The 27,997-nt window shown below is 36.5% G+C and overlaps 1 protein-coding gene across 3 annotated transcripts; it reads left to right on the top strand.

The window, feature by feature from the left end:
- Positions 1–409: 409 nt before the first annotated feature.
- Positions 410–27,922, top strand: LOC113065602 (HBS1-like protein). Of its 3 annotated transcripts, XM_026236983.1 has the most exons (18): positions 418–588; positions 1,114–1,179; positions 1,498–1,635; positions 3,258–3,467; positions 17,810–17,918; positions 19,756–19,982; positions 20,212–20,377; positions 20,472–20,589; positions 22,105–22,251; positions 22,392–22,466; positions 24,119–24,236; positions 24,842–24,910; positions 25,104–25,208; positions 25,772–25,862; positions 25,963–26,071; positions 26,201–26,301; positions 26,777–26,921; positions 27,050–27,922. In XM_026236983.1, the coding sequence occupies exons 1-18, from the start codon at positions 546–548 to the stop codon at positions 27,059–27,061; spliced, it is 2,049 nt and encodes a 682-aa protein (XP_026092768.1). In that variant the 5' UTR covers positions 418–545; the 3' UTR covers positions 27,062–27,922. The 3 variants fall into 3 exon arrangements, with proteins under 3 accessions (XP_026092769.1, XP_026092768.1, XP_026092770.1); XM_026236985.1 differs by lacking the exons at positions 418–588; positions 1,114–1,179; positions 1,498–1,635; positions 3,258–3,467 and adding an exon at positions 4,072–4,092; XM_026236984.1 differs by lacking the exons at positions 17,810–17,918; positions 19,756–19,982; positions 20,212–20,377; ... (9 more) ...; positions 26,777–26,921; positions 27,050–27,922 and adding an exon at positions 4,098–6,380 and having other exon boundaries at positions 410–588.
- Positions 27,923–27,997: the final 75 nt, after the last annotated feature.

Raw genomic sequence — 27,997 nt, 5'->3', positions numbered from 1 at the left:
CAAAAGCCCAATTAAATACACCACAATAAGTAAAACATATACACATTATAGGTAGGCTACCTATGTCTGGAAAACCCATTGTCAGTGGTTCTCCAACTGTCATGCAACTATACAATTAATCTTGTCATAAATTTAGTTTTACATAGGCTACACAATGTCATACACATCAGTGTTTTAAAGACTGCAAATTATGCAAAGTTTACAGCAGACATATATTTATATCTGTCTAAATATTTTCTGATACACAAAATGAAAATGTGCTAAACTTACAATGCTATCTATAATATCCGTCTAAATTCTAGTTATAAAATTATTTATTTCCATAAAAACAACAATCTAAAAACAACAAACTAAAAAGTTCAATCTTCTTCATAGAGTTTTAGAGGCTTTTAGAAGTCCGCGTATTTTCTCACTGCGCATGCGCGCCTCTCCTGTTCCTGATGGCCGTCATCATGGCGGCAGAGACGTATGTCTAAACATTACCTTAACAAGGATTTCTTGCCTCGCGTACTGTGTTTACGTGAAAGAACGCTATCGAACAAAAAATGTCCCGTCACAGGAATGTCCGAGGTTATAACTACGACGAAGGTATATTGGGGGGATATGATATTTAACCGCTTTTATGCAATGAGGCCTGTATTGTTGCTAACTCAGTTAGCTGGTTTATTTATCTATCCAGTGTTCAGTGCAGCAGATTATGACAGACTGCTGTCGTGCTACTGTTTCAGAAGCTAACAGCTGTACTGTGCACCTGATAACGACTTCTGTGCTTTTAAATTCCAGTAACTTAGTAGTATTTAGTAATTAGTAAACACAGGGCACACTTAACATTACATTTTGCTTTTATATTTTGGTGAACACAAATCAGGTATCTAGCTTATACAAGACAAATAACAACTGGTTTCTTTTTCTTCTTAAGGATACATACATTTACTCTTATTTCAACCCTGTATTTGTGCTTTTTGACTGCCAGTTTTATTCATAACCTTTCTTAGGACTAAGCAAAGCTTTTTTTCGTCCCCATCAATGCTTTTCTGTATGTTGATCCAGCAGGATTACTTTAACTAACTAGGAATATAACATGGATTGTCTCGATTTCTTCCTTGTTCATAGACTTTGATGATGATGACATGTACGGGCAGTCAGTGGAAGATGACTACTGCATCTCTCCTGCCACTGGTTTGTGTTTAGTATTAATTAAATGTATGAATATGTGGGCACAGTCATTTACATAAGTCATAAGTAAAGTAATTTATATTTTTAAATTGAAGATTGTTTAATTATCATCTGCATATCATTTGGTGATATATGATTGATTAAATTGATAGATTTGGTTTGAACCCAGTAATCTATGAATTTTAGTGCCTGTGTATGTATTACCCATTGCAATGCCATTTGTGTTTTCTTTTAATCCTCTAATATGTTTACTGTTTAATAAGGATTACGTAACATTAACTTATGTCTGTTGTGATGTTTGTGGATTCATGTTTTTCATAGCCGCACAGTTTATCTATTCACGTCAAGACTCGAGGCAGGCTCGACATGTAGAAACTCTGGAAGAGGCAGAATATGAGGAGGAAGAGGAGATGCCCACCTCTCCCACTGTTGCAAGCACACTAGACCCACTACAGCAAGGTACAGACTGACTTTATGGGTTAAGATGGTCACCTAGTGATCTAGTTGGCTAGTAAGTTTATCTAGTTTTTATATTTTTAATGGTAGAGCTTTAAACAAAACATAGAGAATATGAATATAGAGATGTATCCTTCTCAGAGGATTTTAAATGGCAGACAGTCTAAAAGTTAGACCTATAGACTTCCAGAATGAAGTTTATATATAGTTTATAGCCATCAAGACAAGAGATGTATCGGCCGATAATCTGTACTCGGTTTGGTAATCGGTATAAATAGCAACATTAAAGCAGGCTCTATTTGACTCAATAAATCACCCGTAGTTCAAGCCAGGGTGGCAAGATCTGCAGTTTTTCTCGACACCAAACATTGTTTGGTATCATTTTGATGCTTTTAAATTTGATGTGACAGATAGCTGTCGCACCATAGCGCAGAGCATGAGACTCTTCTACTTTAATAAGTTAGTTTAACCGCTCAAAATAAACATGAATGAGCATCAGAAGGTATGTTGAAAGATACAGTATAGCTTACCAAAATGTATCATGTCTTATGTTATCACTCAATCAGTGTTTCAACTGCGGAAAGATGTCAATAAAACAAATCGTGAACAGTATGTCCCTCAACGTGGCACTTACCTCTGCTAAGTTATCCACTGTTTACAATTCATTAGTTAGCTATAAAACAACAATAAAGAGTAGCTTTTTTACTTATAACTATATGTTTGAAGACAGGTATTTATGAAGACTGTGTGCAAATGAGTTGTAAACAGACATTTAAATTTTATTTGAGTGTAAATAAATAGCCGTTGAATATAATAGCTCTGTTGCTAATTTTACCGTTTAGTATATGTGCCAAGTGATGAGGTTCCCTATGAAGTTAATAGCATCGGTTAGGAGAGATTTTATTCCTTAAGAAAACTATCGTTATCAGTAGATATCATTTTGAATAATCTACTATTGGTTACGGCAGAGAAATTTAGTATCGGGGCATCTCTAATCAAATACTTGCATATTTTCTGCTATGTATAATGCTCCTGTTAGTATATGTAATTTAAAGTGAAAAGTGATGTGACATGTAGCCAATTATGGTAACCCAAGCAGATTTTTTAAGCATATGTACTCTACCATTCATGTTCAGTTATTTTGTAAAATATTTTTTATGCTCACCAAGGCTACTTTAAAAAAAAAAAATAGTTCAATATTATTAAAATGTTTTATATTTTATTATGTAGTGTAATTATTCCAGTGATAATAAAGCTGAATTTTTAGCGGCCATTACTTTAACAGTCTTTAGTGTCACATGATCCTCAGAAATCATTCTAATATGCTGATTTGCTACTCAAGAAACATTTCTTCTTATTATCTTATTATTAACAGTTGTTGTGCTCAATATGTTTTGTGGAAACTTTGATACATTAATGGGGTATATTGATTAATAACAAGTTTAAAAGAAGAGCATCTTATCTTACTGAACCCAAAAACTTTTGGACGGTTGTGTAGTTTTGCACATTCCCATATGGGTCTGTATGCACATAAACAGTTGTGTTAAGAGATGTTAACATATTCCATTGGTAATGTTTTTTTTTATCAGCTGTCCTTATTGTCCTGTTTGTTTGTGTTTGGACAGGTCGGTTGTATACTTGTTTGGATCAGATGAGAGCCGTGCTGGGGGATTCAATTCCAGACTCCACATTAACTCAGGCAGCTCTGAAACATGACTGTGACCCTCACAGAGCCCTTGATTTTGTACTAACTGAGGAGAACACCAGTACACACGCCCCTCCAGCCAGAACCAACTCACAGCCCGAGCCCATCACCACAGCTGCACCACAGAAAGGTACACATACACACCCTTCCACCCCACACCAATACACATCACCAAAGAAAAACCCTACACACCCTTAAAGCCAGAATACTCTGTGTTACTTCCACTTAAAAATGAGCCCTATTATGTGTTTTAATCTAAAATGAAAATGAAAACCACTTCAAGACCACAGATAGAATTTTCTTTTTTTTTTAAACCACGAAGTTGGCATGAGGCCTCAGGGGAAAATACTAAATTCCAGGTTTTTTCCGAAACTGGGGAGAACCTAAATATTTTTCAGTCTTGGAGGCTATAAATAAATGAATAAATAATAATAATAATACATTAAAATAATTTAAAAGATACTATGACTAATAACTCATACAAATATTTACTACTATTATTATTGTGTATAAATGAAATGTAATGTTAAAGAAGAGCACCTTTCTTCTTTAAATTATAATTATAATATATAAAAATGTAAGATTTTATTTTTTCTCAATGCTTGCTGTTTTTTTATCGCAGATGTCCTTAATTTTAAAGTGTGTAATGTATTGCCTTTTTCTTGCTTTCTCTGTGGTCTCGGCTAACCAATGAAATTCGATCACCTTCTTCGTCCTCTCTGTTGCACTCTTTGACTACGATTGGCCCTCGTAAGGTAAGGAGCCTTATTACCTTCCTCACACAGTAGTACTAAGACTGTATCGAGTGCACGTTCATGCAATCGAAACGGCAATCAATCTTACAACCTCAGTGATCTGTTAGCCATGCCTGACCAAAACAAGTCCATACCTGCTGGTCTGAATCCTCCCCCTGGTCTGGGAAGTTTGGGAAAAGGCCATTTAAAAGTGGTTTCGAGTCAGAATTTGGGTAGTGATGGTGGGCAGTCTACTTTAGGACAAAGTTCACTGGCCCAACTAATAGCTGTGCATGAACAGAAGTGTACAAATATTCCTCCACTAATTCCCTCCACTGGTCTTTCACTGGATAACACAGTTCCCCTCACTACCAGTCCTTTTGGTTCTCTTCTTGGTCCTGCTGCCCCACTTTCTACAGTGCTTTCTCAGGGTCATAGTGTCCCACCTATTTCCAGTTTGTCTGTTGGCTCTGGTGCGACTCTCTCTTCTGGTCTCTCTTTGGGCACATCTGTCCCAGCTGGTCTGGGTGTGACATCTTCATCTCTTTTAACCTGTTCTCTCAGCAGTTTAGCACTGCAAGATTCCAAGCCGTCTGCCCCTCTTCCTGTCTCGTTAGGAAGTTTGAGCTCTGTCCTGCAAAGCAGTGGACTGCTGGGAGTACCTGTGCAAGCAAAGAGCTCTGGAAGTCTTTCATTGGCTGAGCTGATACAGGAGCATCAGGACAACAGTCCCAAACTCTATGACAGTTTGCCAGGACTCCAAAACGTGCATAGTTCACATACAGCTTGTCCTCAAAACATTATCCGAACATCTGATGCAAATGTTTCTCCTGGATTTTCAGAGGCACCATCCCTGTCTGTCCTCATGTCCCAACACCAAGCGTCACTTAGGCCGCAACTCCCAACAAGCACTGCATCACTTAAGAGTGAAAATGTGTCTAATTGTAAAGCATCAAACAAATCTGCAGCTGCAGTACATAAGCCCTGCCCACTAAGCTTAAATAAGAGTGTCGATCTTAGCGCACTCATGTCCCAAACATCTCCCGATGGTCGCTCACCAACCCTATTGAGTTTTTCCCACATCTCTGCTGGTCAGAAAAATCGTGTGTTTGCGAAACCGTCTATTTTTGCATTAGCGATGAGCGTGCGTGTGAGAAACGAGAAGAGTCTGCGCAATAGAGTGACTCATAATGCTTTCCTATACAGCAGACAGATGGAGAGAGTGAAAGAACGAGTGCAGTGTCCACCTCTTCATCACATCACCCCTTTTTCTTTCGACACACCCTCTCCGGATGACATAGTCAAAGCGAATCAGAGAAAAGCTTTTACTCGAGACTGACTTTTCCTTTTCTTTTTTTAGCACCTTTTTCAGTGCATTTTTAACATCTCCTGAACGTCAACTCTGTAGGTGTTTTGCAGCTCAGGTTCATTTTATTTTTTACAAGCCACAGCCACAATTTTGCCCATAATCCATAGGAGCAAGGCTATACTGAGACGCTTTCAGACTGAATGGTAAATAATATTGCATATCGAATGAACTGAATGGATTAGTGTTCGTTATTTTAGGAAAATATGAAATTTTAGATGTTAGTCATTAGTCAGCGCTCGGATGGTTTGAGAGTGCTATTTTATATCATTACCCATGTAATAGTCTGTATACTTTTGTATTTTCTAATTTTTTATATCTATTTACAACTAACCCTTACACTGGAAAGTATAAAAAAAAAAAAAAAAAATTTTGTCTGAAATATCACAACCTCAGATAGTAATTTAGTATTAATTTTAAAGTATTTCATATTTTCAGTTTTTCTTTTGAATGTTCGTATTATCCGACTTTTAAAAATGATTGAGCTAAAATTATATTTTTGTACTTGATTATGTAGTTTTAGGACATTTTGACAAATTATGCTTAAATTCTGGAGTTGCTCTGCATTCAAAAAATAAAAATACATAGTAGGAGCATACACAGTGCAAAAATGCAGGAAAAAACAACAGATTCTCTCTACAGCTGTTTTGCTGCCTTTTGAAATGTGGTGCAGTGCTGGTTTACCACAAACACAGAAAGAGGGAAGACATTTGGGTTTGGGGGACACCTGGAATTTTTCCTATTGCGTGTTAGACACTCAGCACTGTAAAAGTGCATTTTAGTTACTTTAATAAATGTTCAATACATGTTTTCATATTTTTTTCAATTCAGTTTTGTTAATTTGCTGCCTTTTTTATTTGTTTTAAAGCACTAGTGTACATATGTCACTGTGGCTTTGAAGTTTTGTATATATTGTGAAATAAAGATTTTCCAGTAACATTTCTGAGATTGAAGATGAAGTGTTTGTGGGGCTGGAGGGAATGTGTGTTTTAAGGCTGAGCTTGTTTTTTGCTTACCTTAAAGGGTGTGTAAGTTTGTGGTGTTTAACACTTACATTGTGTCTGCTTGACTGCATATGTGAGAAATATTAGAATAGATGTGACAAAGGCTTTGCTTTCATTTTGGTAGACCATCCACCATGGGAGATGATGCACACATGCACAAATATGAAGATGGTCTGAAAGCACACACACTCGCCATGCACATTTAGGCTTTATTTCCTCATTACACACTGACCTGGTTTCCAAAACCAGTTTAATCCTGATAATCACTTGAAAAAAGGCGGTTAATTGGGATTGTTGGTGAATTAGACTTAGCTAAACCTAAATAAACTGAAAGAATCAATTAAGCGCCAAAAAGTTTTGAACATTAAATCACTGAGAGAGGGTTTAAATGTTCACCAAATGTCTTAATTTGAATGTACACAAAATTACTAGTAGTGCTGCAGATGGCAAGGATCACTATTACTGTTATTCATATTTAGACAAACTTCTTAAATGGGTCATATCATGCTATTTCAAGTTTTCCTTCTCTTTGGAGTGTTAAAAGCTGTATGTGCATATATAAGATCCCCAACTTTGCAAAGACTAAAGTCTCAAATCCAAAGAGATATTCTTTTTAAAAGTTATGATTTGTCCACGCCCCCCAAAATGCCTTGTTTAAACACACCCCCACATGTCTACGTCACTGTGTGGGAAAATTTGCATCACACCCACCCAAATGTTCATGCAAAGAAAGGAGTAACTTTGATTCTCGCTGTAGTATTGTTGCTGGCGCTGCCATGTCGTGGAGAAGCTGTGCGTTTCTTTGTGAAAGCAAAACTACTTTGTTTGACCTTCCAAAAGAGGACACAATTAGAAATCAGTGGTTAAGTTTTATTTACAACACTGTTCCAGCCCAGTTCAACCCAAATATTTGTGTGTGTGCAACACATTTAACGGAGGGCTGTTTTCTGAACCTGAAATGTTGGCTGACTCACAAACTGTCCTGCAAGTATATTTTCATATTTAAAGATTTTACATCACTAATGATTCAAACGTGAGTTTTGAGCAGTGTAGAGTAGCGCAACGCGTAAAAACACAGTATAAGTCATAATCCCCACTGAATGCAATAAATGCCTGGTTTGTAATGGGTTTTATTTTATTTGATTCGTCGTGCTGAGACACGGCATCACAGTATGGTGAGGGGCGTAACATTTCCATCACACTCTTAAGGTATTTGGCCAATCACAACACACTGGATAGCTGGCCAATCAGAGCTTAATCATTTTTTGATTTGCAAAAATCTACGTGTTTCAGAGAGTCAAGGCATAGAGGAGCAACAATAATTTACATATATTTGTTTTTTAATATATACCTTTAAAATGAGTACATAAAAAAAAAAATAGATGTGTGAACCTTTTAAATATTAAACTTTGATGTGTAACCTTTCCTGCACAATTTGGGTGACATAATGAATGGTACCTCAGATCTTGCAGATCTTGTTTGAGGAAAGGTCTATCACACTTATGCATCTGGCAGACAATTAAACTGGTGAAAATATCTTAGACTTAAATGAAAGGAAGGACATCTGCCATACCTAGAGACTAGAATATCTTGTTAACCTGTTAAATGTCACCCCGTCCCGTATTCGGGACGCCTACGTTGACTATACTATATTACAATCAAATCTAATCTAATCTTAACAAACTATATATCGTTGGAAAGGTCTAAGACTCCCAAATATATATTTTACCAATATTTTTGGTTAGAAATTATGTAGGAAAAGTAATAGATGAATTTATGACAAGAGTGCACCCTCAGAAATCTACATTACAAAAGGAGCTTTGACCTTTGTTTAAAAAAAAGACTTCCTCGTTGCCTTTTTCTCTATAACATTTTAGAAATCATCAGAAGTTATATATCACTTGAAAACATAAAATCTCAAAATTCATCCTTCAAAACCCATTTTAAAATCAGACATTGCATTACCATGTAAATGGTACATCAAAATCATGTTACAAAATGTTTTCAGACATGAATTAAAAAAATTTAGGTTTGTATCATGCACATTCAAGTCTATCTTCAAAAACGTGAGTGACAGTTAACAGGTTAATGGGCTCTTTTGACTTGGAACAGTAAGCAGCAACCTTTAAATATCCATGGCAACTTTCTTACGACTCCCTGGCAAATATCTGAAATCTCTAGCATTACGAGGGCTCTAGAGTTTTGCATGGGCAATGTCCACTGTTTTCTTCAGAACATATAAAAATCCTGCTTTACTGTTAGGATGCTTAGAGTGCACACACTTTATCTTTTTTTTCTCAAGTGTTTTTGTTAACTCCCTGTTTGCCAAGCCAAGCGTGGGTGAAAGACTGTTTGAAAAGCATGGTGCATCTCACTTTTTACATTTGCAGTCTTTCACTCCGTTTTGCAAATTCTATCTTTTTGCCTTGTGACCACCTCAAGTCAATGTCCCTTTTTTCCTTCTTTGTTTTCTCTGCCTTCTTTTGCCACCCACACAGGAAAGAGTGACTGGTTCACAGCTGGCCCTGCTACTGCTCTTTGACGTTTTCTCCCTCTTTTGCACTTTGTGGCTTTTGCAGAAATGGTGATATGTCATTGCGCCTGTGCTGCGAGACATGCAGCACTACATAGATTGGTCAGAACGAGAACGAGGGAGCTTATTGACCCTATTTGAGAGTGTCATTAAAGATCATTTGTAGCTAGTTTTCTCTTTATCTGTCAGACTGTTTCTTGTTTTCTCACACTTAGCTCTCCCCTGAATCCTGTCAGTAGAACTAGAGATCTTTTTACCTTAGTAGACTGGAGACCTGTACAGGCTTCATGTACATTAATCTATATACCTATTTAATTCAGCTAAAAGTAAGAACTAGAATTTCCTATTAGGTTTATTAGTGGTGTTTGCCAGGTTAGGCATCATGATTGGAGTTACAGATTTGAACAAACCCAAAACACTAGCAATTAAACTTTGGCACGCAGCTCATCCTGAACAGTTTGTGTTATTGAGATGAATGTGGCTTGTTGCTTACTTTTCTGAATGATCAGTGCGACATGTGGTTGGCTGGTTTTTATTTGGTAAAGTAATTAACTAAGTAGCAAAATTGAAATCGATTCTGAGAGCCATAGCAACCACCTTTTGACTACGTAGAATACCCATTCAGGGGTGCATGCATTTCTCAAAAGCATCATTAGCCAACTAGGGTTGCAACTAAGGTCTGTTGAACTCTGTTGGTAGAAATGGAACTTGTGACCATTGTTGCTTTTGGGAAATGCACTCCAGATTAAGATAACCTTAGCAACAATTAGGGCTGGGCGATTTTATCGATTAACTTAAATGTGTAGTTTACATCGATTTGTTTTTCTTTTTAACATCCGCCGACGCTCCACTCAGGGCTCTCGTAGTTCAGAATGGACTCAACCCTCCCCGACACGTGTTTGCCATAGAGACATGCTGCCGAGTAAGAGAGATGTTTCGCCCTACGAAATTAACAAGACTGCGGCAGCAAAAGTACACCTGCCAAAAAGCAACCTACAGCAGTGTTACTCATTGCGCGGCTTGCAAAGCTTTACTTTTGTGGCTCGCATGACAGTAAATAATACGATGATATGATAATATAGTCCAGGGATCCTCAAATCTGGACCTCGAGATCCACTTTCCTGCAGAGTTTAGTGTAACCCTAATCAAACACACCTGAGCATGCTAATCAGTGTCAATCAATGTCTTTGGGATCATTCGAAAATGGCAGACAGGTGACTTTAATCAGGGTTGGAGCTAAACTCTGCAGTGCATTGGACCTCCAGGGTAAGATTTGAGGAAGCGGGGTATAGTCAATAAAAACAAACAGGGCTGTAACATAACCTATTAAAAACTACTCATGTCTACACTGGACATGAGTGGCGCAATCCAACAAAAGACAAAAGAACCCATTATGTTGTCTACACTAGATGCAGCGTGATGTGACATTCTGTTTATAACAGAATGTACTGACACTACATTCAGATAATTCGAAACTGTAGTGTGGCATCATCAAGTTAGACAGACTTTTAGCGCAGCGTGGCACGACAGCTCTCGCGTCTGGTGTAGACACGGTTAGACCGTGTCTGCTCTTTTACAAATAGTTTATATAAAAAAAAAATTAAATACCTAAACCAGCGGCATTACAAGATGGAAATATAGACTAGAAAATATATTTACACTTGCTCTGTCCTATGTCCATGACACTGACTCCTTTGGAGTTGCCATTTTTAATCTTAACGGCTCTTAATGTCGAATGTGCACTTGAATGGTTAATGCATGATGGGCTAGTGTATGTATATATGTGTGTGTGTATATATATATATATATATATATATATATATATATATATATATATATATATATATATATATATATATATATATATATATATATATATATATATATATATATATATATATATATATATATATCTCAAGGTCTTTCCAGCATTGAGGAAATACTGCTTTTTTTTTTTTTTTTTAAGTCATCTTGTCCCAGTTATGAATTTGACTGGTAAATGATAACCAGATAAAGAATGATAGCCCCTTTTGTATTGCAGTGCATTGCATTGCATTTCAGGGATGACAGATTGATAAAAAAAACATTTTATTTGTGACTAGATGTAACTTTTGATACTTTGCGGTAAAAGTGGTTATCTGATTGACTGCCCTAGCAGTGCGGCTCCCATGAAAAAAAAAAAAAAAAGTGAAGACCTCTGACAGTCTTACAAACTGTATCCAGTATGATAAGAATGTTATGTTAGATTTTATGTTATGTAACGTTTTCACTGTTTACAATGGCAGGGCCTGCCATCTCGTCTTTTTGGCTTGTTTTTTCTGATTGCACTTTAACCCCAAGGGGGAAATCCAGATCAAATCCCAGAAGGTAAAATCAAAACAAAAAAAAGTTAAAACTTGTTTTGAACAATTTCTTTGTCATCTGAATATTGATTTTAAGTAGGGGGGGAGGGATTATTTAAATCGTAAATCAGATTTTTGGTGTTAAAAATCTTCGTTTTTTTTTTTAATTCCATATCACCCAGCTCTAGCACCAACATAACCCTTTTAACTCTCATGAACACCCATTGAAGTGTTAAGCAACTTGCTAACAACCCCAGTGTTATTTTAGTATTATTTATAAAACTATTATTATTATTATTGCTAATTAGCTTTTAGTTTCATTTGATTTTTATTAGCATCATTTTTTTCTTCCAGTTTCTTTTTAATGAAAGAAATTAGTTTTTAAAGGGATCATATATGATGTGATTTCAAGTTTTCCTTTACTTTGGAGTGTTAAAAGATCCCTAAAGTTGCAAAGACTAAAGTCTCAAACCCAAACAGATATTCTTTATAAAAGTTTTGACCACGCTCCCTAAAAATGGCTCAATTAAACACACCCCCACATCTACTTCACTGTGTGGGAAGATTTGCACAACACTGCCAAAATGTATATGCAAAGAAAGAAGGCATGATTTTTATTCTCGCTGTAGTATTGTTGCTGCCATGTCGTGGAGACGCTGTGTTTCGCTGTAAAAGCTAAACTACGTTGTAAGGCATTCCAAAAGAGTACACAATTAGAAATCAGTGGTTAAGTTGTATTTACAACACTGTTCCAGAACAGTTCAAACCAAATATTAGAGTGTGTGTTGTGCATTTTACAGAGGACTGTTTTCTGAACCTGGGAGAGTAGCCTAATGCCAACTGTTTCTATAAATTGGGGCAATTCCAACTTTGGTGCTTCTGACTCATAGCCTGTAAGTATATTTTCATATTTAAAGAATTTGACACTGATTATTCAACCGCGAGTTTTGGGCAGTGTAGAGTAACACTTGTTGTTTGTCATTTCTCTTATCACAAATGCAGACATAGTAATGTTTACCCGGTGTGATGCAACACGACACGTAAAAACTCAGTATATGTACATTGTAATCATTAATTATGTCCCTACTAGATGCAACAAATGGCTTGTTTATAATGGGTTTTATTGTTTTTCTCATTGCGCCAGGACACGGCATATCAGTATTTTAAGGGTTGTAACATTTCAATCACACTCTTGAGGTATTTGGCCAATCACAACACACTGGAAAGCTGGCCAATCAGAGCACACCTCGCTTTTCACAACAGTGGGCTTTGTAAAAATCTACACGTTTCAGAAAGGCGAGGCATAGATTCAGAAAATGTTAGAAACCACCTAGTTGCTGTCCAGAACACCCTAGCTATTAGCATTGTGCTAAATTCACTCAATGCCAGGCTTCATCCTAGCATCATGGTAGGACATTTTTTAATGAGGCAATTGCTATTCACATTTTCTTTGGAAACAAAAAAGTATTGCTAGGTAGTTACAATCTAGTTTTTAAGTAGTATTTTAAAGATGGAGGTGTTGAAGAATGTCCCATTCACTCAGACTCTTAGGCCTTTGTCATCCTTTGCTCTTCCTTGTTTAAGAAAGAGATTAAGAACCGTGTGTGATGGTGTCTGTCATGTTCATGTATTGTTTTTTTCAGCAGGTGTGTACCAAATGGGCAAGGGTGTATGTGAGAAAGTCAGTAATAGCGTGTGAGATGTCATTGTGAATTGAGGATATCTGAATAGCAGTAGTGAGGTGAGTGTGCGGGGGTTCCCCTATAGTTATGTGACAGCAGTGCTACACTCAACCCAATAAAATAACTGATATGGAAAGGAAGGGGATGAAAGATAAGCTGGAGAGAATATTATGTAGGTTGTAAGTGTTTTGGAAAGAAGACTGTTCCTCTTTGTGTTTTTGCATGGGTTAATTGTCCTGTTTTCTTTCCAGTACTTGTCACACTAGTGCCCCCTACTGAAACACAAATGTGTCCATCACATGTAATTTGACTTTCCAGAACACTTTAGTTAAAAAATCTTTACATTTCTTTACTTAGGCAGTGTTTTATGGAATACACCTTTTTGTACCTTTTGTTTTGGTACTTTTGTTTATATTGCTTTATTATTATTATTATTATTTATTGCTTTTTTTCTTGCATTTTGTTACTGTGACTCTACCACGGTTGTTCTGATGTATTTGGTTTATAATGAAATTGGGGATAGCAGGTAGTTCACAGATCTAGAAAGGTGGAGTAAGAACAGAGTGAGAGATGTGTGTGAAGTCACTGAAAAAAAGAGTAAATGAGATGGCAGATAATCATGTAGGATCATGTCTCAATGGTGTTTAAATAATCCTGGATCCGTTTTTCTAGGAAGAACACATTTACATATCCTGAAGGGTGTGTGTCTCGGGTGTTTTTGTTGTTGTTGTTGTTGTTGTTTGTTTGTTTTTTGTACTACCTGTATAGTATTTTCTACCTGTTTTTATTGTCATCACAGTTGAGTAATGCTCTTTTAAACAACATCAGACAGAGAGTCTGAGTCAACAATGCTTTATTGAAACGATAGCTAACGTTTACAATAATTCCAAAGTGTATTTATAGTAAGTACTCAATAAGGTAATGTATAACTGCCTTAACTGTTGGTAATTTCCTTTATCCAAAAATTCTCTCTCTCTCTCTCTCTCTCTCTCTCTCTCTATACAGTATATATTTATTATTGACCATCAGAAAATGCAAATGCCAAAAATGGCAGCATTTTTTTTATTTTTTGGTTGTATTTTATGTATTTACTTTTTTAATTCGTTTTTGCTGTTGTAACTGCAATTGATGTTGTGTTGGAGCTCTTTGTCAGAATTGAGTTTAATTTGGCAGCACATAGCATTGTGGCGGGTGTGTGTGGAGATATGTTGTGTGGGTGTGGCTTGTGTGTAAATTGTTGCTGAGTGTATGAATGTGTGTGTTCAGATGAGAGATATTTTGTGGGTGTGGCTGAGTGTGTGTGTGCGCGAGAGAGCAGGTGAACTGATATCTACATTCCCCAGCAATTCCTGTACCTGTAACAGGTGTGTGTGTGTGTGTGTGTGTGTGTGTGTGTGTGTTTTATTGTCACCTTGAGCTCTGTGTGCGTAAAGTCCTTTCCAGTGTGGCCATTCAAACTCAAAAACTTCTGGGGATTGTATGACAGTTATTTTTATATAATTATTAACGTTAGTTTATATAAGAATGCAAAAACAGCTACATTCTCACGTTATGATACCTTAAAAATGATTAAGATCTATGTTTTTTTTCCCCCAAGGTGAGTCAGACACACACACACACACACACACATATATATATATATATATATTTTTTTTTTTTTCTCATCCTTTTTGTTCTTGGGGGTTAGAGGTGGCGTTATTTTAGCACATTAACCCTTTGTGTGCTGAAAGTGCACAGTCAGTGTGGGAGTACGAGTGACGTGCCGGAGTTAACCCTTTCCTGGCCAGAACGTTCACTGCTCAGTGAGATGACTGGCTGTGGCCACTGCCACTGAAACGGCTCTACTGCTATGACAAGACACTGAGCAACTCACTGCAGCCATTTACCTTACAGGGACAAAAAAAATACTCATCCTCGTTTTGGTTCATCCCTTCCCCCTCTCTGGCTCTGAGAGTCTGTTTTGGTGCAGCTTGGAGGAGTTGACTCATGAATTTCAATAAGATAGTGAGAAAACAAGGTTCAGCGCATGTCGAGTGCACTGACACATCTGCTCATCTGAAAATGAGTAAACCTTTAAACTGTACCAAACAGGAAACATGTCTTCATAAATTGTACATTGTCATAAATGTTCTGAAAGTATGGTGCAAAAGGCATGCTTTGTACTGAAAAAAAATATTTTTGTTTAAAGGAATAATTCCCCCCAAAATAAAAAAAATTGTCTGAAAATCCAAGATTAGTTAATTTCTTCATTGGAACAGATTTGGAGCAAATTGCATAACATTGCATTATTTGCTCACCAGTAAATCCTCTGCAGTGAATGGGTACCGTCAGAATGTGAGTCCAAACAGCTGATACAAACATCAATGAAATTCTTGTGAAGTGAAAAGCTTTGTGTTTGTAGAAAACAAATCCATCATTAACCTTGTGCGGTCTTCGGTCATTTCCGACCGGAATATTTTACGTTTTGAAATGTTAAAAATCACAGCTTCATCGGAATGATATGAAATGCGGTGACTTTCATGGCATTTGGGGTGTGAACATACAAAAAAATTTAGGGCATGATTCGAACAGTCTAAGTGGGCGTAAAAAAAATAGTAACACTCATGGTCTTCGGTCAAAAATGACCGTCCATAGGAAATGAATGGGAAATAGACAAAAATACAACAATTCAGAGAATATTTGTGTACACAATCTACAAATCGATCACAAAACTGAAAAAAAGTGCACAGCAGTGAAGGGATAACACTATAAAACATCAAGAGTGTGATATTGACACATCCAATCACACACAGATGCACACACACACACACAAACACACACACACACACACACACACACATACTTACACATAGACACCTATGAACTACTGTGTCTGTAACACAGAGCAAAGTTTTGAGAATGTGAAATCCATTCAATAATTCAGTCATAATGCAGAGAAAATCTAACAGTAGTGAAGGTATGACACTCTAAATAATCACATACACACACACACGCGCGCGCACACACGCGCGCACACACGCACACACGCACACACCTATGACCTGCTGTCTGTAAAACAGCGATGAGAAGCAAGCGCTGCCTCTTGGGTTTGTCAGTGCACTTAGAAACTCAGACTTGGTCCTTTGCACCATTCTGAGGATTCTTATTTTTTATTTTTTTGCAGGAGCTCTGTGCCACTGAACAATATGTTCAGGTTTGATTGCAATCATAATGCAAAAACTTTAATGCAAATAATGCATGAAATCATTATTTATAACAGAAGAAATATAAAAAAATATACAAAAAGTACTCTTTAGAATGTATTAATATATATTCAAGTCCACTACTTAATATGAGTAAGCAATTATGTCTAAAAACAATAAGGGAATTCACAAGCCTCTCTATAGATTCCTATACTGGTAATAAGTGGTTGCACCATGCACTTACATGTTTTTCTTTCTTTGCTCTGACCAGGTGGCGCTAAAAAATCTTCAAAAAAAATGTATTTGAAAGGCCTAGTCTCTGGTTTAATCTGAAATACAACATTAATTCGAAAATAATTTAGAAAAATTAGAAAAAAAAAATTATGTACTATTTTCTATGAGAAAAATTGTTCATAATTATTGCATAAATATGAATTAATACCTTAAAATTTTCTCAAAATACAAAAGAAAAAAGAAAAAATATTATTGAATAAAAATATATTCCACTGATTTTACTGGGGGGCAAAAAAGTTACATTTTAGGTGTCCGGTCACTTATGACCCCTGAAGACCCTGAGTGTGACTCCCAAATGAGGGCCGCACAAGGGTTAAAGGGGTCATATGATGAGATTTCAATTGTACCTTTCTCTTTGGAGTGTTACAAGCTTTTGGTGCATAATGAAGATCTGTAAAGTTGCAAAGACTAAAGTCTCAAATCCAAAGAGATTTATTAGAGAAATTTATTAAAGTTAAGACTCTGCCATGCCCCCCTAGAACAGCTCACTCAAACACGCCCCCACATGTCTACATCACTATGTGGAAGTATTTGCCTAATGACGCACAAATGTTGACACAAAGAAAGAAGGCGTGGTTTCAGTAACCGCAGTTAGTTAGTGTAAGCAGTCATGTCAGGGAGATGCTGTGTGTATCTAGGAGAAAGCAAAAGCACTTTATTTGGCCTTCCAAAATAGATGCATTTAGGAATCTTTAAGATTACTTATTTTATGGACGACTGTTTTGTGGACCTAGGAGAGGAGGTAATTCTGACTTGCTAAAACAATCTGGTGCTTCTGAATCAGCCACTGGAAGTATGTTTTGTTATTAGTTACATTTCCGACGTATGTCTACATATTCTGTTACACCAAATACACAAAATAATGATCTTTAAAAAAGCATTGTATGACCCCTATGGGCATTTTAACTTTAAATAGTTGGTTCTCGTCGAAATATAATCCATATTAATGCTTTCTTCAGTGAGAAATTGCGTCACTAGTTGTCCTCTCACATCAAAATCTGCCAGTATATTTGTTTATAAACAATATGGATTTTTTTTAGTAAACAGTGCATCGTATTGTGCTTATTTCTCTCCTGGTTCAGACAATACAACTTTTTTTTTCTACTAATAGTAGAAAGCAATATTAAGTAGAGGACTCTTAACTAATTTATTAATTAAAAATACAGCTTTACTTTTCACAAGATGTTAATTGCAGAGGATTTATTGGGGATAAGAAATGTAATACTAAATTTCTCCAAATGTGTTCCGATGAAATATTAAAGTTAATTATCAATAATGTAAAATTGTTTAAAAGAATCCAAATGAAGTGTATGTATGCTGTTTTCTACATTCAAGCTAAAGCACGGGAGGCTCCAGAGAGTCGTGTTGAAGCAGAGGTCGTCCCAAAGGTTGCCCGCATGACTGTGTCAGGCAAGAAGCAGACCATGGGCTTTGATGTGCGAAGGTAAGCCAATTGAGGTAATGTGGAAGTGGTTTAAAGATCTGCCCTTTTAACCCAAACACTGTAGGTTCAAACCTTATAAGGGGGCACTCTGCATATTCATCTTTCACTCTTGAACAAAGCGTTTAACCACAGCTCACCTCACAGGGACTGTCCCAGTAATAAATGCACTGTATCAGTGTGTCCTAATCAGATGAGATGTCACGTTTTCAGTGATTTGTCAGTCTAAACTGTCACTCACAAGGTATTTCATAGTATGTGATGTAGTTTAACCCAATAAAAGTGGCATGCAAAAGAAATTGTGAATAATTTTAACAAAATAATAGAGATCATACAAAATCCATGTTATTTAATACTGTCCTGAGTAAAATATTTTACATAGTCCACAAGGAACAAAATAGCTGAAATTATTAAAATAACCTCATTCAAAAGTTGTTCTTAATAGCCTACTGTGTGTGGTTACCTAGATATTCCACAACTGTTCTTTATTTATTTATTTTTATGTTTGTTCATGAGTCGTTTGTTTGTTCTGAACAGTTAAATCGAGCACTGTTCTTCAGAAAAGTCCTCCATGTCCTGCAGATTCTTCAGTTTTCCAGCATCTTTTGCATATAAGGACCCTTTCCAGCAGTGACTGCATGATTTTTAGATCCATCTTTTCACACTGAGGACAATTGAGGGACTCAAACACAACTATTAAAAAAGGTACAAACATTCACTGATACTCCAGAAGGAAACACGGTTCATTATGAGCCAGGGGTGAAAACATTTGAATTTGAAGGTCATGCTAAATTGTACCTAATTTTTTTTTTTTTTTTTGGGAAACATACAGTTATCTTCTGTTGCTTCTGAAGGGCAGAACTAAATGGGGAAAAAATTAATTATTTCACCAAAATAAGAAAAATTTGGACATCTTCATCCTGTTCAAAAGTTTTCACCCCCTCTTAATGCATTCTGTTTCTTTCTGGATCATCAGTGAATATTTGAACCTTTTTTTAATAGTTGTGTTTGAGTCCCTCAATTGCCATCAAGTTGTAATTTTAATTTAATCTAGTTTTGATTTATTACATTTTTAGTTTTAATTTAATTTTATTGTATTTTTCATTTAAAAAAAAAATCTGCATGACACCAGAGTAATAGAAAGTGTAGGTCGCTTTGGATAAAACTGTCAGATAAATGGCTAATTGGATGGTTGTCTTGAGTCTTGATGTATTGGAATTGAGATTTGCATCCTTTGTTAACATGCTTTTTTTGAAATGCATGGAAGAAATTACCTTTATCTTGGTTATCTGCTAGCCACAGAATACCAAAGATCTGCCATTAGAATACAGAATTTATTCTCCAAACCAGGCCAAGGTTGTCTACCTACATTGCATTCTGGCAAAGCAGATGGCTGGTGCATGTAGATTAATCCCACACACTCACAAACAGAAACCCACAGCCCATCATTCCCACTCCTTCAGCCACAGACCGCACCCATCGAGCGCAGTAGAAATGGTGTAGGGGTATTTGCAGCTGGAACAGCCAGTTTACTTTTTTTTAATTGGTTTAGTTTGTTCTTAACAGTTTGTTTAAATGGCTGTTAGAGGACTAAAGTCTCCACACAGTCTTTCCATTTCAGAAGAAATTTGTGGGTTTTTACCACCAAAATGTTGCCATTTTGAGTTTAAAATTGAAACATGTAGATTGTTCAGTACACAAACATCTACAGTATATTAGCTTTCAGAAAGTTTGTTCTTGTATGTCAAATGAACTGACTTTGACTTTAAGAACAAGAATAATACACAGCAAGCCATTAAAAAAATTCTGAGGTGACATTTGGTTTTGTGCGTCTTTATAGTGCGGAAGAAAATGGCATTGGTGCCCCATCAGTTCGAAGAGGGCCGAGTCCAGAGGTCACCACTCCACCAGCCATAGAGAACCTATCCAAACCATCAGCTGTGAATGAAGACTCTACTGCCCCAACCCCGACTCGACCAACTGGAAAGAGCAAACAGCCGCTCAACATCCGTGCTGAACTGGAGAAGAGACAAGGAGGAAAACCGTTACTCAACCTGGTGGTCATAGGCATGCTATTCTCTCTACCACCATCAACCCTGCCATATTATCATCCACTTTAAATTTTGGTGTTTTATTTGTTTTTTATTAATCTAATTATCTGGTGAAAAAGGAATACAAGTACACAAAGTCTTGCCCTAAAGTATTTGGATGCCCAATGTCTCTATGTTAGATAACAAAACCAGAATATATGCAGTGAATGTGAAGCTTGAACTTTGTTTTTTTTGTGTGTGTGTAGGGCATGTAGATGCTGGTAAGAGCACTCTCATGGGTCATCTCTTATATCTGCTAGGGAACGTTAATAAGAGAACCATGCATAAATATGAGCAGGAGTCCAAGAAAGCTGGCAAGGCCTCATTTGCTTATGCGTGGGTACTGGACGAAACAGGAGAGGAGAGAGACAGGTAAGTTTAATAAAAACACATCCTGATCTAATTTCTGTTTGGTTAAAGTGACTCAAACTAATGTTTATTTCTCATCTGTTTGTTTTTTTCATAGAGGAGTGACCATGGATGTGGGCATGACCAAGTTTGAGACTGACTCAAAAGTTATTACTCTGATGGACGCACCAGGACACAAAGACTTCATTCCGAACATGATCACAGGGGCAGCCCAGGTACTTCCACTTAGTACAGTCCACCCAAAAATGAAGATTTTCTCATGTTGTCTTAAATCTTCCCCACAATACACAATAATGTTTTTTCAAGCATTTGCAGTGAGTAGCAACTAAATATATAATTCTTCAAGATAAGATGCAGAAGCACCAACAAAGTGGTCCATACAATTTGTAATGCAATGCACTATATTTCCAATCTTATAAAGTCATATAATACCTTTTGTGTTTGAATTGGACATGAATTTCAAACTAATAAAGTGGTTCACACTTGACATCTGCCCTACTGTAACTCATTGGTGTATTCATGAGAGAAGTGCCTTAGCATTGTCTGATTCCTGAATGAATCATTCTGTTGCGTTGGAGCTTTAGTGAAGCAGGTGATATGGGTAAAACATGGTTTTAATGAATCATTGACAAATGACTGATTCAAGTTCAACTTACTGACTTATTGATCTGGCCACAGTGGTTAACAGCTCACTACAGGGGAAAATTACCATTGAATAGTGATGTATTTTGGTCTGTTTCTCTCAAAATGGTTTTGTATGACTTAAGAAGACTTGGAATTTATTGCACGAGTCATTTATGGTGCTTTCATGGTGTTTTTTCATTTATTATTTGAAAGCTTTAATCTTAGTTTTGTAATTGCATGGCAAACAGGGGACTTTATTCAGAATGTCTCCACATAATAAAACTCTTACACATTTAGAGGGACAGGAAAGTGAGTAAATGTCCTAATTTTAATTTCTGGTTGAGCTAATAATTTAATCAAGTCCTCTGTTTTTCAGTTGCCTACTCAGTTTTTGCGTGCACACGAGTTGATGAGAGGACAACTGGTGTCTTTGCGTAATTTCTTGTGCACAGTAAAGTCTCAATGAAACTCGTTCTTTGTGGATTTGGGTGCCACCACCACTAGTACTCTTTATATGAGTGTGTGTTTGGATTTAGAAGATACCTCCAAAAGCATTGAATGAAATTAGTCACATTGTGCAGACCGGATTTACTCATTTCCTCCCGTCAGTCTGCTGAGAACGGGTTTTTGGGGGCAAGTGGGTGTGTGTGTGTGTATAGAGGGTGGGTGTGTATTGGGTCTAGACTACTACTGTATGATGTCGAAAGTTGAAATTGACATGACAAAGCAATACTGATTTGAGAATCTGTAATATAGATTATATTAGATTACAGATAGATTCTACAATATTTGTATTTGATATCTGATTTTATATGTGTGTGTGTGTTTTTATATATATACACAAACATACACACACACACAAATATAATTGTATATATCAATATTTATATAAAATTTGTTTAAATATATATGTAAAATTAGATATCAAATACAAATAAAAATTAGTAATTATTATATGTCTCGATACTAAAGTAAAATGGTTTGTGAGCTACAGTTTGATGTTGAAACACTTTAAATACTTTAGTGTTTGGGTGTCTTGGCAGGTGTCTTTAGCGTTGGATGCTGGTCTCAGACTGTCTGAGGTGGTGTGTGTGTGTGTTTTGCAGGCAGATGTGGCTGTGTTAGTCGTGGATGCCAGCCGTGGGGAGTTTGAGGCCGGGTTCGAGGCTGGGGGGCAAACCCGTGAGCACGGCCTGCTTGTTCGATCTCTTGGAGTCACACAGCTTGCTGTTGCTGTCAACAAGATGGACCAGGTTGGTAACCATGATGACCACAACAACGTACAGTAACCACGGCAGTGTCAATCATGATTTTATTTATGTCTGAGAACTCCACTTCAATCCCTCTCCCACCACTCCTGCTCATCACATCGTGTGTGTGTGTGTGTTTGCAGGTGAACTGGCAGCAGGAGAGGTTCCAGGAAATCATCTCGAAGCTCGGTCACTTTCTGAAGCAGGCTGGTTTTAAGGTAATGTAGGATGTGCACATGCAGGATGTTTATATATTTTCCCCTCTACATGTTGTCCGTTAGTAATTTCCCCCCTTTTTTACGTTCATTTAAAGGGATAGTTCACCCAAAGATTAAAATTCTGTCATCATTTATTCAAACCTGTATGAGTTTCTTTTTTAAGTTGAACACAAAATAGGATATTTTGAAAAATGTGAGAAACCAAACAGTTGATAGTCCTCATTGACTTCCATAGTACGGAAAAAATACGTCAGTGGGGACCGACACATTTTTTTTTCTTCTCCAAAATATTTTCTTTTGTGTTCAGCAGAAGGAAAAAATGTATAAAGGGTCGAACTTCTTGAGGGTGAGTGAATGATGACAGGGATGTTCATTTTTGGGTGAACTATCACTTTAAGTGCATGATTTTCGTCTGTTAGTGCTTCTAGGTAAAGTGAGGCTTTATCTGATTGATGACACATCCAGAAACTGCATTTTAAAAATATGTTTCACATACATGTTTCTGATTGAATCTAACACAATATTAGCTTGCAGACTGATTCTTGTTTGTCTCTGGTTTTCCATACGTGTGTGCTGCAAATGCATATTAAAGAAACTGTTTACCTTTTCTCCCACAAAAACATATTTTTTTTCCATTGATGAACCCCTTATGACTCATTTGCTTTCTGGAAAACACATGAATACGTTTGGTAAAATGCCCAGGGTGCTATTTTTATGAACTTGTGATACGATATAGTTTTATGTGAGAATTAGATCATTAGATTGAAATTTAAGCTATTAATTGTTGACAATCTTCAGATATGTTCACAAAATATTTGACATCAGACCAGTACATTTTGGCATGCCCTATTTTTTTTTTTTTTTTTTTTAATTGAGCAAAGATCAGGCTGTGGTGGAGGGGAACATTTTCACTTTTGCACAAATCCATATGAATTATGAATGCAATTTTATGTTAAAAAGTCTTGCAAAAGGGCAATTTGTATATTCTACGCAATACAAAATATTTTTATTTTAACATATATGAATGGCTTTGGAGCAATGTAAGGATGAGTAAAAAGAAATTAAAGAATTTTCCATTTTGTATAAACTACTCCTTCAAAAACATACAAGAATAGAAGAGAATTCTTACATTGTAATAATGAAATACGGGCTACGGAAGAGAAACTAGCTGCAGGCCTGAGCTTTTTACTAGTTTCAACTTTGCTCAACTTGTTTCTAGTATGTCTAGTTTCTAAAATATTATGAGTACAATGTGCGATTTCTTGACAACATGAGAGGTTCTTATAATTTTTCAGTGTAAATGCAGCTCTATATGACAACAATGGAGACTATTGTGCATATCTGGTACTTTTTCTAGCCATTTTCTAGTATTTTAGTTCATCTAAATTATATTTGACACATTTTATAGATCTACATAAGATGTTTTTGCAGTTAACTGTATTACAGTTATATGTGTTGTGTACCTGTGAAGTGTTATTGGATATATCCAGTGTTTCTGTTCTGTGGCCAGTAAAAACACGGGTGGTGAATGGTTTGGGAATGTAAAGAAACATTTCGTGGTTGCTTTCAGCCTGTTGATTTAATCCATCAACAGCACATTCCACTATGGAAATGATCTGTGCCATGTGTAACAAACGTGCTTGTGTTTGCAGGATTCCGATGTGTTTTACATCCCTACCAGCGGCCTATCAGGAGAGAATCTGACCACTAGGAGTAAAGCTGCAGATCTTACAGCCTGGTACACTGGCCCATGCCTACTGGAACAGATAGGTGTGTTTATTTATGTACACACATTTGCATGTATCCATTACATTTTTTTTTTTTGTTTATATGTTTTGGACAACATTCAAAGAAAGATGTCATGCATATATAATATAATGTAATATATTTTTTTTATTATTATAAAATTGAGTGGGAAAATCATTCCATTCAAAATGAGGGTGAGTAACGATAACGATCAAATGGTCTGTAGAAGGTGTGACTGTCTAAATTGACCAAAATTAGATATGTGGAATAGTTATTTCTGCCCTAGCGTTTTTCTGCTTCATTAATTATGCAAATTAATGATCAAACTGGTTTTTTTTTTTTAGTTGCATAAAAAAAAAATCCACTAGGCTCAAAAATCTGATGTGGCACATTTAAACGTTGGGTGCATCTGGTTTCATGTACGGAGATGTGTATGTGTAAGAATGTAGAATCCTCTGCTGTGATGATTTTCGCAGAAGCTCTGTGTCGTGATGCTGTGATTTGATTGGTGGCTGAGTTGTGAGAATCCTCAGCAGTTTTACTGAGTTTTACCAAAATTTGATGAGGCAAACCGAAAACCTTTAGACTACTGCATCTTTCCTCATCTCTTTTTCTCTATCTGTCTGCAGATGCATTTAAACCACCCCAGAGGTCCGTGGAGAAGCCATTCAGGCTTTGTGTCTCAGACGTCTTCAAAGGTCAGCATGGGACCAACATGAAAGCAAAATGCACTAAATCTAAATGCACAAATATCAAGGTCGATTCTATCCATGTGTTCCCTTGTCATTTAAAAAATGATACCCAAAAATGAAACAAACCCTTATTTTTACTCTTTCGTTATAGCCAGTTGAGAGACGTTGTACTTTATGATCACCTATACACTGTTTTCAGATCAGGGCTCTGGATTCTGTGTGACTGGGAAGATTGAGGCTGGCTTCATTCAGACAGGAGATAAACTTCTGGCCATGCCTCCTAATGAGACCTGTACTGTTAAAGGTAAACACGCAGCTTTGTCAGCTTCTAGAGATAGGCATTGCTTTAGTACGATGTGAAACAGCGCCCCCTTCTGGTGGTGTTGGGTCATGAAAGACCGGACAATACCGCTACTAATAATTTACTACTAACCTTTACAGTGCTTTCAAACTGTTTTAGTGATTTTTTTTTTCCAGTACTGTCTAAGAAATGGATGCTGCCTGTAGTAGGGATGCACAGTATTGGCACTGGTCAGAATAGTTTTGAATGTGCTTTATGTAGCAATTAATAAAAAAATGATTTTAATACCTATAATGAATATTATGGAAATATACACTTGTCAGTAAATTTAGTACTTTTTTAATACTGCTTTATTATCGCAGGAATAAATAAAATTTTAAATATTATTTTAAATTGTTATAAAATTTCACAATATCAATGTTTACTGTTTTTTTTATATATAGAAAATAAATGCACCTCGAACTTTTGAATGGTGGTGTATCACCTAGCCCTAATAGGCATAAATTATTGCTATTATTATTATTTTTTATTGATGCGTCCTTAAAATGCAGTCTGTCTGTCTCTAGGCATCACTCTTCATGATGAAGCTTTAGACTGGGCAGCTGCTGGTGATCACGTCAGTCTAACTGTAACTGGCATGGACATCATCAAAATAAAGTGAGTGTGCAAAGAAACACTGGTGTTAGAAACTCTGGGCACTGTTGATTCTGTATGATCATGTATGAAGTTTTCTCATCATTCAATCTTCTCTTTTTAGTGTTGGATGTATATTCTGTGATCCTAAAGAGCCCATCAGAGCCTGTACAAGATTCCGAGCAAGAATTCTACTCTTTAATATAGAAGTTCCCATCACACAAGGCTTCCCGGTGAGGAAATACTCTGTTTAGACTCTCTCTCTCAATCTATATATATATATGTGTGTGTGTGTGTGTGTGTATGAAGCATGTGCAAGTGCATTTGTTAACATTTGCTTGTGTTTTGTGTTTGATTGTCAGGTACTGTTACATTATCAGACTGTGAGCGAACCAGCCACTATTAGGAAGTTAGTCAGTGTATTACACAAGAGCAGTGGAGAAGTTCTCAAGAAGAAACCAAAGTAAGTAGATTAATGATATGGAATCATATTTTTGCACATAAGCATTTATTTATTCAACCTCCTGTTGTTCAAAACCTATATGACTTTCGTTCTTTAGTGAAACTGTGAAAAGTGAACAGCGACTGTCATATTCTTAAAAAAAAAAGTGTCATATTCTAAACAATGCCGTATCACAGATTGTTTATGATGAACATTTAGTATTGTTATATGATGAATATAAATCTAAGAGATTATTTGCTGAATCTCTTCTCTTCTTTTGCTGTAGTTCTCAAATCTCATTTGCACTTGTTGCTATTGTTAACAAAAAATAAAACTATTCAAAATACATTTTGGTAATTATAAATAAATCTGAGGTAAAATAAAATGTCAATATCACAAAAACAATTGAATTGTTTCTCTAACAATGGTTCAGAATAGTGTTTCTACTGAAGAGGTATTGTCCACCTGATGTTGATGGTGTATAAATGTTGTGCAGGTGTTTGAGTAAAGGACAGAACGCTGTGGTGGAGATTCAGACACAGAGGCCTGTGGCTCTGGAGCTCTATAAGGACTATAAAGAACTGGGACGCTTCATGCTGAGATATGTGGGCTCCACCATTGCTGCTGGAGTTGTCACAGAGGTAAAAAGGCAGCACATATCCATCTTTTCTCACTAAGCACATTGACATTTTGTATTCATCAGCATTTCTGATATTGCATCATGAGAATGTGATGCTTGATAATACTGCGAATGTTTATACATTTCTAGATCAAAGAGTAAGAACCAGTTGGAACTGGATCCTCCAGAAAAAGCTGGTTGAAACCTCTGGACAGCAGTGCAATTCCCCCTCAGAGCTACAGTTACACAAACACATACACACAGACGCCCACCAGGCAACATCTAGCCACAGTTCATTACACATTAAACCTGGCCTTAGAATGAGCATGCATGTTTGTGTGGGTGAGAGAGAAACTGCATTTTGTCCTGCTCATCAGCTTGCAGTATACAATTGATCCATGTAGTAATTCATCTAAAATTTCAACTCCTAAAACACACAGAGAACATATACTTTGGTTTGCTTCCGTTCATTGATTGCATCAACAAACTGAACTCATTTTCTTTTATCATTTGATATTTTTAGATTATTGAAAATTGCATTATTTTTGACTGTAATATGGCAGATAATGCACATAATGAACATTAATGAGCATAATGAACATTAGTCTTGGTTCAGATTGAAGGTTTTTAAAGGTTACTTAATGTGATTAGTTAAGGATGTTCATTTGTAAAAGGGAAAATAGAAGAAACAACACAGCAGGCTGAGCTCATCTCTTCCATCAGTTTCTCAAGCAAGCAGAACAGTGTGAATGAAAGCTGCCCTTCCATTGCTGCTACTCTGTCTGGACCATTACTGAGAAAACCGAAGGATTGAGAACTAGTGGACATGCTGTGGATGTGAGAGAAACTCATCCACGTGTCTGTAATCTAACAGGAATCACTTTAAGGTCCTAACAAACTTGACTATTTAGGGGTTTTAATTTAAAGAATATTTTGTTAGGGTTTCTCAAAACTGAAGTTGTTCATTTGGGGGAAAGCTGCTTCATCAGAAAAATAAAAAAAAATATTGATCACTGTGGAAAACATGAGTCTGTGTATTGTTTTGCAAGTAAACATAGTAACTCTTCATTCTTACATTTATTTGGCCATTTTGGAAAG

Source organism: Carassius auratus, chromosome 48 (assembly GCF_003368295.1).
Source record: "Carassius auratus strain Wakin chromosome 48, ASM336829v1, whole genome shotgun sequence".
Taxonomy (NCBI): Eukaryota; Metazoa; Chordata; class Actinopteri; order Cypriniformes; family Cyprinidae; genus Carassius; species Carassius auratus.
This window is presented reverse-complemented; position numbering and strand designations above follow the sequence as displayed.